Below are 12,475 nucleotides of genomic sequence, written 5' to 3' on the forward strand. Positions count from 1 at the left end.
ATATATATATATATATATATATATATATATATATATATATATATATACCACTTCTTCTTTATCCATTCATCTGTCGATGGACATCTTGGCTCTTTCCACAGTTTGGCTATTGTGGACATTGCTGCTATAAACATTGGGGTGCGCGTACCCCTTCGGATCCCTACATTTGTATCTTTGGGGTAAATACCGAGTAGTGCAATTGCTGGATCGTACGGTAGCTCTATTTTCAACTTTTTGAGGAACCTCCATACTGTTTTCCAGAGTGGCTGCACCAGCTTGCATTCCCACCAACAGTGTAGGAGGGTTCTCCTTTCTCTGCATCCCCGCCAACATCTGTCGTTTCCTGACTTGTTAATTTTAGCCATTCTGATTGGACTGGGCGATGGAGACTGGGGAGGGTATGTGCTCTGGTAAGCGCTGTGAATTGTGCAAGACTGTTGAATCTCAGATCTGTACCTCTGAAACAAATAATGCAATATATGTTATAAAAAAAGAAGAAGAAGAAGAAGAAGAAGATAGCAGGAGGGGAAGGATGAAGGGGGGGAATCGGAAGGGGAGACGAACCATGAGAGACGACGGACTCTGAAAAACAAACTGAGGGTTCTAGAGGGGAGGGGGTTGGGAGGATGGGTTAGCCTGGTGATGGGTATTAGGGAGGGCACGTTCTGCATGGAGCACTGGGTGTTATACACAAACAATGAATCATGGAACACTACATCTAAAACTAATGATGTAATGTATGGTGATTAACATAACAATAAAAAATAAAAAAAAAAAACCTCTCAATGCTGCTTGCTGCTAGGGAGGAACTGGGCCCGGCTCCATTTGCCTTAGCTTCCAAAGGCTGACTGGCTCTTTCTCTTTAAGAATTCTTGTCTTAATGCAGTTGTAGTGTACCTTCATGATATTGCTTACTTGAAAACGTTAATCCTATGTCAAGGATTTGGAGCCCAAAAGAAGTAGAGTGCACCAACTTTTATAAACTTTACATATATTTCTTGGCCTTTATACTATTTCTCTAATAGAGGTCACAAGCGGAAGGTCCTAGGATAAAAGTAACCTACAAATATGTGTGGTTGGGCCTGCGTGCTGTTGCCTTTCACATAAAAGAATTTTAATTATCCTCTAAGATTTAAAAGTTAGGGTATTTCATTTTTGATTTCCATATCCTCTTGAAAAATATGGCAAGCTCATTAACAATAGGCCCAAATTCCCACAGGGCAGCAATGAGCTCAGGGGCTGGCCAGGCCTTGCTACTGGCTTGCCTCTCCCTCCTCACGGCCCCCACAGACCCAAGCCAAGGTTGGTTGCAGTCCATCATACTACTCACGCAGTGGTTTGTCTTTCATCCACCTACTTTCATCCACCTTGCGTTACTTTACCAGCCAGCTTCCTGGAGGTATTTGAGTTTGCAGCTCCTATCCTTAATTGTAAACATAATAATAGCGAACCCCTCCATAGTGCTTAGTAGGGCCAGACACTGTCCTAAGTATTTAGCATGCATTAACTCATTTAATCTTCAGAATAACCCTGGATGGTGAACACTTATTAGCATTTACATTTTATGGAAAAGGAAACCGAGACATCAAGAAGCCAAGAACTCACCCATGGCAACACACATTTCGTCTGTAGGGGTATCTGGCTCACCGGCAGGCCCAGTCTGGAACCTGAGAACCCGACCATTGGGACTTATTTCCACATGTAGTGGAAGGCTCTTCACAACTACATCAATAGTGTCCTTTCAGTTCTGTCCATACGTCAGGAAGAGAGTGTCTAATGAGTGCTAATTATTTCTTTGAAACACCTAAGAATCAAAATTTTAGGTCCAGATTGGACCCTACGTAGCCTTTTATTTAAGCCTGTGGCACTTGATTAGACAAGCTGCCCCTTCTGTAAGGCTCTGTTACTCTCTGTCAGAAACCGCTATTACAAAATGACACAGGGATGGTTACAAGTCCAGAGGTATTTCTGGTGCTGTGCTGATTGCCTGTGCTGATGGTAGGTGGTCCCAGATTCCAGAACCTGTCTTATTACTTTTTAGAGTAAGACTTATTTTGGTATTTGCAAGCATATGAAACAAACAAAATGCTTGATAAAAATTACCATAAAGATGTATGGCAAATACCTATCTCTTATTCTACACAACTATCAACCACTAACTTCAACTTTTCATTCAAGCTAGATTCCTCATTTCATGATTATGACCAAAAAAAAAAAAAAAAGTGCTGATCTTATCTCATATCTCAAAATCCCAGGAATGTTAAGCTATTTCACTCCACTCAAGAATGGACTTGGAACAGTGAAAGGAGTTCTCTTCCATGGACATGACATAATCTGCAAAAACTTTACCATGGAGAGGTGAACCCTTCAAATCAGCATGTCCTTTCGGTGTTTTTCCTTCTCTTGTGATGTAGGACTTGAAAATTATGATAATCAAAGATTCGCACTTCACACATATCATTTAATTTAATCCAAATGTCAATTCAATGGTACAGGTTTATTATCTCCATATTGACAAGGATTTGAACCAAGTCCATCTGATACCTGTATTATGGTTTATTCTACCATCCCACTACCATCCCATAACACCTTCTAGATGCTGATTAAGTCACTGCTCCAGAAGGCTTCCAAGTATCCAGTGCTCTACTGGACAGGGTCTGCTCTGGAAAATCAATAGTCCTTCCAGAGCCTGAGGTTGACAGCATCACCCACCTGAGAGACACACGCAATACAAAGCCCGACAATGAACAGAAGAAATGCAAATTGCCAGCACATAATAAGTTGGAAGCACATTACGAAGCTAAATTAGTTCTTTTCAAATGGGACAGACACATGGTGACCTAATTAGGAGTCCAAAGGATTTTGGAGAGGATGAAAGGAATAATCTGAGAATCTATGCAGGAATATTCTTAAAATAGAGATGAAAATTCTCAACAGTAAGTTCTGGAAGATGTTGGAAAAGATAACTGCACCTAGTGCAAATATATTTATTTCAACTCATCACTGCTCACATTTTCTAGTCTAACAAAGCAGAACCACTGAGTTGTTTGAAACGTGAAAACCCTCTTCCGATTATACAGCAGAGACCACATCAGGAATCTAGGTTAAAAGCAGAGTGCTCAGTCTCAGTAGAGGGCAATGCAAAAGTGCTGAACGGGAATCTGTGTGAACTTACACGACTGTGGTCTGCTGCGGCACCTGAGGAATGTGATCCAGCATCAAGTGCATGCAGCGGACGGTGCTCTTCAAGCAAAGGCACCGGCTAGGGCAGGGTAGCACTGGCAGGCACCACACGACCAGGAGAAAGCAAATGGTCCAGCAGAGGAGTCTGGACTGCATCGCTCCACCCGCTGCTGGAAGCGAAGAAGCAGGAGCAGCAGCAGCAGCAGCAGCGGTGTTGGTGGCGGCGGTGGCTGCGGTGCGGGACCTGCCGTGCAGAGGCAGGCCTGCCGTGCGGAGCGGAGCCGGGCTTGGGAGGCCCAGCTAAGCGCCGCTCCCAGGGAAAACTCAGCCTCTGACCAATCCCGGAGCAGGGAGATCACATTACAGGGCGGAGGGCGCCCGCCGCCTCTAGGGGGCGCTGGACCGCCAGGGACGAGGCTTGTCCGAGCCAAAGCCGCTTTAGGAAACAAACCTACTCTATTTGGGCAGCATAATGCAAATAGAAACTTTTCCAAAGTTGCTTCCACTGCACATGTTATGTAAGCGCCAGCCTCTTAGCCCCTAGTTGTGCTTTTTTCTCCCCCTATCTGTCCTTTTGAAGCGCAAGTTGATTATTTATTGAATCAATGCAGAACAGCCTTTCTTTTTATCTGGCAGTATTACCAAATCCTAAAGGGCAGACAGAGTTCTAATTAGTTGATCTAGGCTCACATTTTCCTTCCCTGCTCCAAAGTATGCTTTCACAAAATGGTTTCATTTCTTCCTGTATATTCTACACCTGAAGCCCAAAGCATTTCACTCATGAGATTCAAACCAGCTACTTCCGATTTCTTCCTTTAATATTTAAAGCTGTTATGTCTACACCATGAACTCCTACACCAACATGCAGAGGAGACAAACTGATAGACAAACATATGTGTAAAGTAGAACGAGGCCGAGCCACCGCTGGGCTCAGTGGCCGCACCGTTGGCTGTAGACGCATTTTTCACCAGGTTGAACGGGCCACGGGTCACTGAGGTGAGCAGCCCTGAGGACACTGGCAAAGACAGACTCCAACAAACAGGCCTTAAACACGAGTTTTTTGGTCACTCTAGGCAGGTGTTCAGAAAAGGTTTTTGGTTTTAACCTTAAAGACTAAAATTTCCAAACAAATCTTATCCCTAAACTAGCACTTTAAAAAATGTAAAAGTAATAGAAAAATTAAAACTTGGGATGGTCCAATGTAGGCAACAGTCCCAGATGACCAGACTGGGTGACAAATCTAATGATTGCAGATCTAGTTTTGTCAAACTTTATCAATCTTATGAAGGAAAATAAATTTGCCTTCTTTCCAGTAATTTTTCAGTCCCTTTACATTCTACAGTGGGTGAATAGTGCCCTCTTTTGGCAAAATGTTCAAACTTAAATATGTGGGGTTTTATTATTTTATTAAAATACAGAGATCGCAAGAAAAAAATAATCTCTATGAAAAAGAATGATTTTAAAACAAACCAAGTATGCTTGACAGTTGTTCAATGTTTATTTTTTTTTTTGTCTAAGTATCGAAATAAACTAAAAAAGCTAATTTCTTCCTTTAAATCCCATGCCTTACAATTACTGTGCTTTTGCCAATGTTTGTGACTTGGAGGACTTGGATGAGCAAGGCATACAAGTTTGTGCCTTGTTTTCAGTTCAAAACATAATACTAGCTTGTACTGATAGAGCATTTTTCCAGGATAGACTATACACTCTCTACTTTAGAAACCTAAGCTGCCATTAAATGAGAAAATTCTACTGATTTCCTCCCGTGAATACAGGGCTAAGAATTGCAAGCAAGGCACAGAGAACCACATGCATGACACAGCCACTATAGACCGTAGATTCTTTCCTAGAATGCCTCAGGACAACTTTCCCGCAGAAAACTATTATTATATATGTTAAGTATTAGAAGCATTTTTAAAAATGCATTGAGCTGCTAAGTTAAACATGTATACTAGAGTCCAAAAAGGAAGAGAAAATGAGAAGCTAGCAAGGTAGATAAACACTGAAGCCTAGTTCAGCTTGAGAGTACTTGCTTAACCAAGTAAAATAAAGAGATTTGGGGAGAGCAGGGTTACAGGAAGAAGAAAAAGCCTAGAGTGGAGGGTCTTAACTGGAAAACCTGTATTTTCATCAAGTTCATTAAGGATGATCTAGAATTAATCCACTTTACCCCCATCCCCATCCACCCAGAGAACACAAGGAAAATTGCCTGTCTCAAACTTGCTGTGGGGAGGAAGGGAATACAAATATCTCCCTGCAGATGTAATACCCCCAAATTAGCTTCTAAAATAAAAATTTTAAAAGATACACTAGGTGACCACCAACACCCCCAAAAAAGCTATAGGAATATCAAACCAAATGGACTTTGAAGTAAAGAATACAAAGGAGGTTCCCACATAATGTTAAAGGTTCAAATCACCAAGCAGACATAGGGAACCTAAAGTGTAGCATCATTGCATCAAAATATACAAAGGAAAAATTGAAAGACCTATAATGAACTGACATTCTACTATCAAAGTGAGAGATTTTGCTGAAAATCATAAGAGCATACCAAAAAAAAGCTTACTTAAACTATATTAGATTTGAATACAATAAAAAATTTGATTCAAATGGCATTTACAGAATACTATGCTGAACAGAATATATATTTGAAACACACCAAGCCATTCATTAAAAATGACTATAAATGGGCAATAAAACAAGAAATAAGGTTACTCCTGTTCATGGCTTCTATTCAACACCGTACGGGAGGTCCCAACCAGCATATCTGGCAAAATAAAAACAAACCCAAGGAAACCCAAAGGAAACCCAAGGAAACCCAAAGGAAAAAATAAACTGTCTTTATAAAGATGATTTGGTTGTCTATTTGAAAATTTAGAACAATCATAAGTCAGTGGGATTTAAGTAATGTACAAAAATCAATAACGGAGCAAAAAGTGATTTTAACAAACAATACAACAGCATTGAAAAACATAAAATATCTACACATAAATCTAAAGATGCTTGAAACAAAATTGTGTACCTTTAAGACATTAAATAAATAAATAAATGGAGAGAAGTACAATATTCATGGATTGGAGGACTCCATATCATAAACATGTTAATTCTCACACAAACTGATCTATAAATTCAGTGATTCCAAAAGAAATCCCAAGAGGACTGTGTATATGTATTCTAAGAAGCTGATTCTAAATTGTGTATCAAAGTCAATGGTCCAAGGATAGCCAAGAAATTCCTGAAATTTAAGTTGAAGGGACTTATCTTACTAAATCAAGAATTATTGTACCTATAGTAAATAAGGCTGTGTAGTTTTAGCACAGGGATCCGTAAATTGACTAACAAAATAGAAAAGAAAACCTAGACACAAAGCACAAAGGTACGAAAATTTATGACAGTTAACTGCAGATCAGAGGAAGAAAATGGGACTTTTCAAAAAATGGTGTTGAAACAGTTGATAAACAAAGTAAAAAAGTATTATTTCTCACTTTACACAAACATCAATAGCAGGTGTACTACAGACTTAAATGTGAAAGACAAAAATCATAGAACTTTTGTAAGAAAATACAGGCTAATATTTTCATGATTCTGGATTGAGGTTGTGTGAGGATGAATCTGACACAATTAAATTTGAAAATTCTAATTCAAGAAAGACACCACAAACAGAATGAGAACAGAAACCACAAACTAACGAAAGATATTTGCAATACATGTAACTGACAATGGGTCAGGCTACATAAGGAACTCTACAAGCCAACTTCTTTAAATAAGAAACTATCGAATAAAACATTTCCAAAAGACTCTAATGGGAACTCTACAGAAAGGAAACCTAAAACCAAGAAACACTCAAAAAGGTACAAAACCTCCTTAATAAGCAACAAAGCCTCTATAACACTTCACAGTACTAAATAGGCAAAATTGCTATCAAATGTAGGTGAGGTTATGGAATAACTGGAACGTTTAAACGCTATAGGAACGAACATAATGTTACACTATTTTGGGGAAATACATTTGCACCACCTAGTGAAAGTGAGTAGGAACATATTCTATGATCCAGTAATTCTACTCCTAGATGTACACTCTATGAAGACTCTTGCACACATACAGTCACAAGACCTGTTGGAGAATGTTGACGAGCAAACTATTTGATGTAACAACAAATGTCCATCAACAGTAGAATGAATAATTAAACCGAGTTGCGGATGTAACTTAACTATATACAACATGGAACAATCTCAGAAAGGCAACCTGGAGTGAAAAAGTAACCTGCAGAATACAGAGTATGATTCTACTTATATAAGGTTAAGTATGTATGAAGCCAGATGATACACTGTTTAGAGATACAAACATATGTGCTAAAGCTATAGCAAAAGGCAAGGTTGCAATAAACACAAAAGGAACACCCCAGAGAGGAATTAAGAGGAGATTAGGAAGGGGCACACAAGTCATGCTAATGCCAGTAGTCAAATCTAGTAGTAGGTACACATGTGTACGTACAGGTACACTGAATTATTCCTTGTGTTTTGCATATATCTTCTAAATATCCTTCATCTATACTGAATATAAAAACAAATTTAAAAAACAAAACCTACACTGCTTTAGAGGTGGCAACAGTCAAAAGGAAATGAGATGTCCAATTATGGACAACTGTATGTAACACTTCAAGCATATATCCATAGGTGTATTAAGATTTTCTAAATTAAAAAGAAGAGAAAAAGAAAGCCAGGCCACTGGAGAACAAAATTTAATTATATGCAACTGTTTATTTAAAATAGTTTTCCAAGCCTTCCCATGATTTCGCAGGTGTTGCTTCACTTTTATCCTCTCAAACAGCTAGAAACCAACACTTAACATTTTTTGTATTTTAACCACTATGTATGCTATTTTAATGACATTTTTCTTTACTAAGACTAGAACCAAATGTGTCAACCAATAAGAGATGTAGATTTAAATTATCTTCTTGGTAGTAATGGTGCCGCTGAAGGTTTCTTGGATTTATCAGATGCCGGACGCTATTTCAAGCCATTTCCATCTAGCTGTCTGACTTAGGAAAATCATGCTATCTCCCCAGCCCTACTTTCTCTCTGTAAAATAAAATAAAATAAAAACTAGATTAGATTATTTCTATTGTTTTATCTGGCCACTAAAATCCCATGAATATATTCCTCATCATTTTCAATTAATTTTACTTAACCTTTATTTGCTACTTTTCCGCCTATAAAACATAATTGACCATCCTCAAGTAACCGTGAATTCATTAAAAAATAAACACAAACACAAAATATTCTTAATCATTCTAATATATTCCCATTAATAGATAAAAGGGCTTTTCACTTGAATTTTCATTTTTTATTTCTACTTCTTTATTTAAAGTCAATAATAAAGTCACAACTATAAAATGAATGAATTGCATTTAAAAACACAAAAGATACATTTCAATGACAAAAAATATGTAATGATCATGAAAATCTACTGTACACTTTACTAAGGTCAACAGAATAAGAGACCATATGAACAAGTCAATCTTCAAATATATCCTTAACAAAAACTCTCTTTTGAATGGTAAAATCATCATTTAAGAATATGTATGTTTACATAACTGGACACTAGCTCCAAAACCAACAAAGTGTGTAGAGGGCAGCCAGGGAAGGGTGCTAGATAAAAATATGTGGGCACTGGGAACTTGATATTAAACCTCTAAAACTAACAATTTTAAATAAAATGAACATTCTTAACAAATGACAATTGTATAAAACGATTTTTTTTCCTTGATAGAAATGAGATGGGACATTTCTTAACAGTAACAGCTTAGTAATCATCTAAAAAAAAAAAAATTGTGGAGATATACACAACTCCAAACCCTAGCCCCTAACCCCAATCATTGGTATAAAATAAATACCTTCCATGAAATTATCTTTCCCATTACTAAAATATCCTCATTTACTTGGGAGAATTCATACTTAGAATATTTCAAACACTTGTTTTTAAATATGTAGAATCACCAGATCTGAGATTTTTGAAACCATCTATGTATTACTAATAGTTCAATCTTTCAAGAGATAATAATCGTTTTTACTATATACATTAATTGGATTTCCTTAAACATATTTGATCAACTACTGCAATAGTGATGCTGGTGGTAGTGATACTCTCAAATTTTTCCTTTTAAAAAGTACATAATCCATGTGACACTAAGTAGTAAATATGTTACACTGTGTACTTTCTTAAAAGGAATGACTGTTTTCAGGTCCTAGTAGGAAGAAAAGAAACCAACAATGGCATTTACTACCTGTTTTATCAATGATAAGCTATAACTAATAGTCAAATGATGGATAGTATAAGTATATGATATTAAGAAAAAAGTGAAAATCATTATAATTTTACCAAAAAAAAAACCACACACACCATGAGAAGTTAAATGAGCACAACATAGGTCCCGATATACTATGATTCTGAACACAATTTTCAAAGCAAAAAGGCATCTCCATACAATTCCTGTGAATATCTCATACACTACATAAAGATGAATTTCAAAGCAAATGTAGGTTAGCTCAGTTCCACCTTGTCAAAGACAAATATTTAAATGAACTAGGAGTTCCATTTGCTAAAGTGCACCTGCTGACCAAATCTGCTCTGGTCCTGCCTCTGAGCGCAACTCAAGAAAGAGGCTGTTACCCATGTTTACTCCCGGTCTGCGCTGTCGACAGTCATTCGGAACAATGCATATTCTTTTTTAAACCAAATACTTTATACAGTGGATAACAGAAAATCCAATCCTAAATGTACTATCTTCTAAAACTCCAACAAGTAAGATAACCTCATTATTTTTAAATACTGAAAATGTAAAGGGTCCACACAAATTAAGAAATGTATTAGGTATATACTTTTTATTTAATACTCACTTGATGTGCTCTTAAAATCTCTATGAGAGAAGCAGATAGTTTCCCCTGTCTTTTGGCAATAGATTCAAAAGCAAAAGTAGCAGTGCTGTTGAATTCCACGAAACTTTTTTTTTAAAGCTAAATTATTCAGTATCGGTATTGTTATTGCACTCATATATTGCCCGGAATACTATAGCAACTCAGTAATAGTGATTGCAACAAAGTAAGGTAAGTGGGTCTACACAGCATTTGATCTTCTAATTATGTAAGAAAGTTTTCATAGAGGAAATGCAAACAAAAAATTCAAAAACCAGTATATGCTTAACAATTACTTAACCTTATACAAAATTAAATGTAAGCCTCACCACTACAAATCTGTAAGGAATCAGAAAAGGATTTACAGTACACAAATCTTGAGTATTGTTGCATTCCACTCTTGAAGTCACTCTGAGTTAAAACAGCATTTTTTCCAAGATTTAAAGAAAAATATATTTTATAAAAGGGATTCTTTTTAATTACTGAATACATCATTTTTTATTACTAAGACAGAAACAAGTTATACTTTTTCCACTATAATTCGCTCTGATGAAAGAATTCTCTTTTAACTCCTAACAAATGCTACATTTTCAAGACTAAAGGAATAATCAGTAGGCATTCTTTCTTCTTGATCTAAGTTATTTTTCTCTAAAATATGTCAAGTAAGCCTTTAAAGATTCAGGGAGGGGGAGTTTCATGATTTTTTCTCTCAGTAAATTCTGAGGTGGCTCCTCGGGCTTCATGGCTTCACCGTGATCTTTCTCTTCCTCTTCTTTGTTATCTTCTTCCATTTTTTCATCCTCCTCACTGTCTAGAGGCTGAGGAATAAGCTGATTACCCACAAATACATAAGTATTAATTCTCTGTTTAACCCTCTTTCTTTTCCTTTTTGGTGGAGCCCTCTGAGGAATCCCCTTGGCCTGCATCTCATCATTTATGAAATTTCTAAGTGTACGTCGAATATAAATACGAGCCAAGTCCTGGAGATTCCTGACAGCACAGGGGGCTAAAAAAAACAAACACAAAAACAAAACACACACACATAAAACATAAAAAAGTAAAACATCATATATCGCTCATTTCTTCGCAGAACAAAACAAGTATTTCTTAGCAAACGTTAGAAAACACAGAATGTATAAAAACTCTTAACTTTAATCTAACAAAGATTTCAAGATGCTTACTATTTGCCAAGCCACCATTCTAAATTCTGTGGACAGTGGAAAGGTTTCTATGTACAGATATGTGTGTCCCCATATATATGCATAAAAATTCTTTGAAAGAATAAGTAAGAACTTAGAAACAGGCTACATGAGAATGAAGTAATTAGACAACAAGAATAAAAGAGAGATTTTATACTACCTATTTCTTATACTTTTTGATGTTGAAAACCATATGAGAATGATCTATTCCAAAAACTCTAATAAAGGCAACATTTGAACTGCTGCCTCAGTCTGAGCTTTAGAGCTGTTACTCATGCACGTACACACACACACACACACACACACAGTTTTTCTCTGTAAATCAGTGAGTAGAACTGGTTCATAGGCAAAGGGCCACCACAAATCATGCTGTAAACAATTTAATAACCCAAAAACACACCACAGATTTCCTTAAGTTATTGATGTTTACTTCTATCAAACACATCACAGTTGTACCCTATCGGATCTGTCATTTCACTCCCTCTCCCACAGACCTATGAACGCATAAGCCCTAGAACACACACTCTTCTTTGTAGCCTGTTCCAATACTTTATACATAGAGAAATTAATTTTCTAGTCCCACTAAGTTTCCATCCCTGCAGAAATAAAACTGTCATCAAGGATCCCTCTCAAATGCCTAAACAAAATAAAACATAACCCTCCTCCAGTTTAAACAGCATTAAAAAATCTTCACTATTTTTTCTTTCTTTACTTTTGATACTCTTTTCTGGATACTTCCCTTGCAAACTTTTCTGTTATACCTATGATATCCTGCCTTCTTTAGTAACTCTTGGGTATGTGGTCTCTCTCTACTGCCAGACTATAAGCTCCAGGAGTGAGCTTACAGCATTTCCTCTTTGTGCTCCTCACAGGGCCCTGTAGGCACTAGGCCTGCACAGTGCACCATCCTGTCCAAGGCTCAGAGTGCTTCCTGTGTTCTGAACACCAGACCCTACCACAAATTAGATACACTCTGCAGGAGATAAGTTTGTTTTATTTATTTTTATTTTTTTTTTTAACTCCAGCATGGGAGACTTCTCAGACTGATTCAAAGATCCCTTAGCACATACCTAAGTGGCCCACTACAAAATCTTTTCTTCAAACTGTCTTTTTTCAACTCCCTACTGAAACTGGAACTAGAAAAGAATTCCAAAGAGCCAGACCGGGCATGTTTAGTTA

The 12,475-nt window shown here is 37.1% G+C and overlaps 2 protein-coding genes across 3 annotated transcripts in view; both read right to left on the reverse strand.

Moving 5' to 3' along the window:
• Positions 1–3,459, reverse strand: part of PXDNL (peroxidasin like) — a 483,807-nt gene extending 480,348 nt beyond the window's left edge. Inside the window, exon 1 of the mRNA XM_021688214.1 lies at positions 3,176–3,459. Within this exon, the coding sequence (XP_021543889.1) occupies positions 3,176–3,339 (164 nt within the window). The 5' untranslated portion in view covers positions 3,340–3,459. The remainder of the gene's footprint in view (positions 1–3,175) is intronic.
• A 4,464-nt stretch (positions 3,460–7,923) lies between these two features.
• PCMTD1 (protein-L-isoaspartate (D-aspartate) O-methyltransferase domain containing 1) overlaps positions 7,924–12,475 on the reverse strand; it is a 71,357-nt gene continuing 66,805 nt past the window's right edge. For both annotated transcript variants that reach the window (XM_021688567.1, XM_021688569.1), the window contains one exon: positions 7,924–11,103. In XM_021688567.1, the coding sequence (XP_021544242.1) occupies positions 10,736–11,103 (368 nt within the window). In that variant the 3' untranslated portion in view covers positions 7,924–10,735. The remainder of the gene's footprint in view (positions 11,104–12,475) is intronic.

This window comes from Neomonachus schauinslandi, chromosome 4, assembly GCF_002201575.2.
Source record: "Neomonachus schauinslandi chromosome 4, ASM220157v2, whole genome shotgun sequence".
Taxonomy (NCBI): Eukaryota; Metazoa; Chordata; class Mammalia; order Carnivora; family Phocidae; genus Neomonachus; species Neomonachus schauinslandi.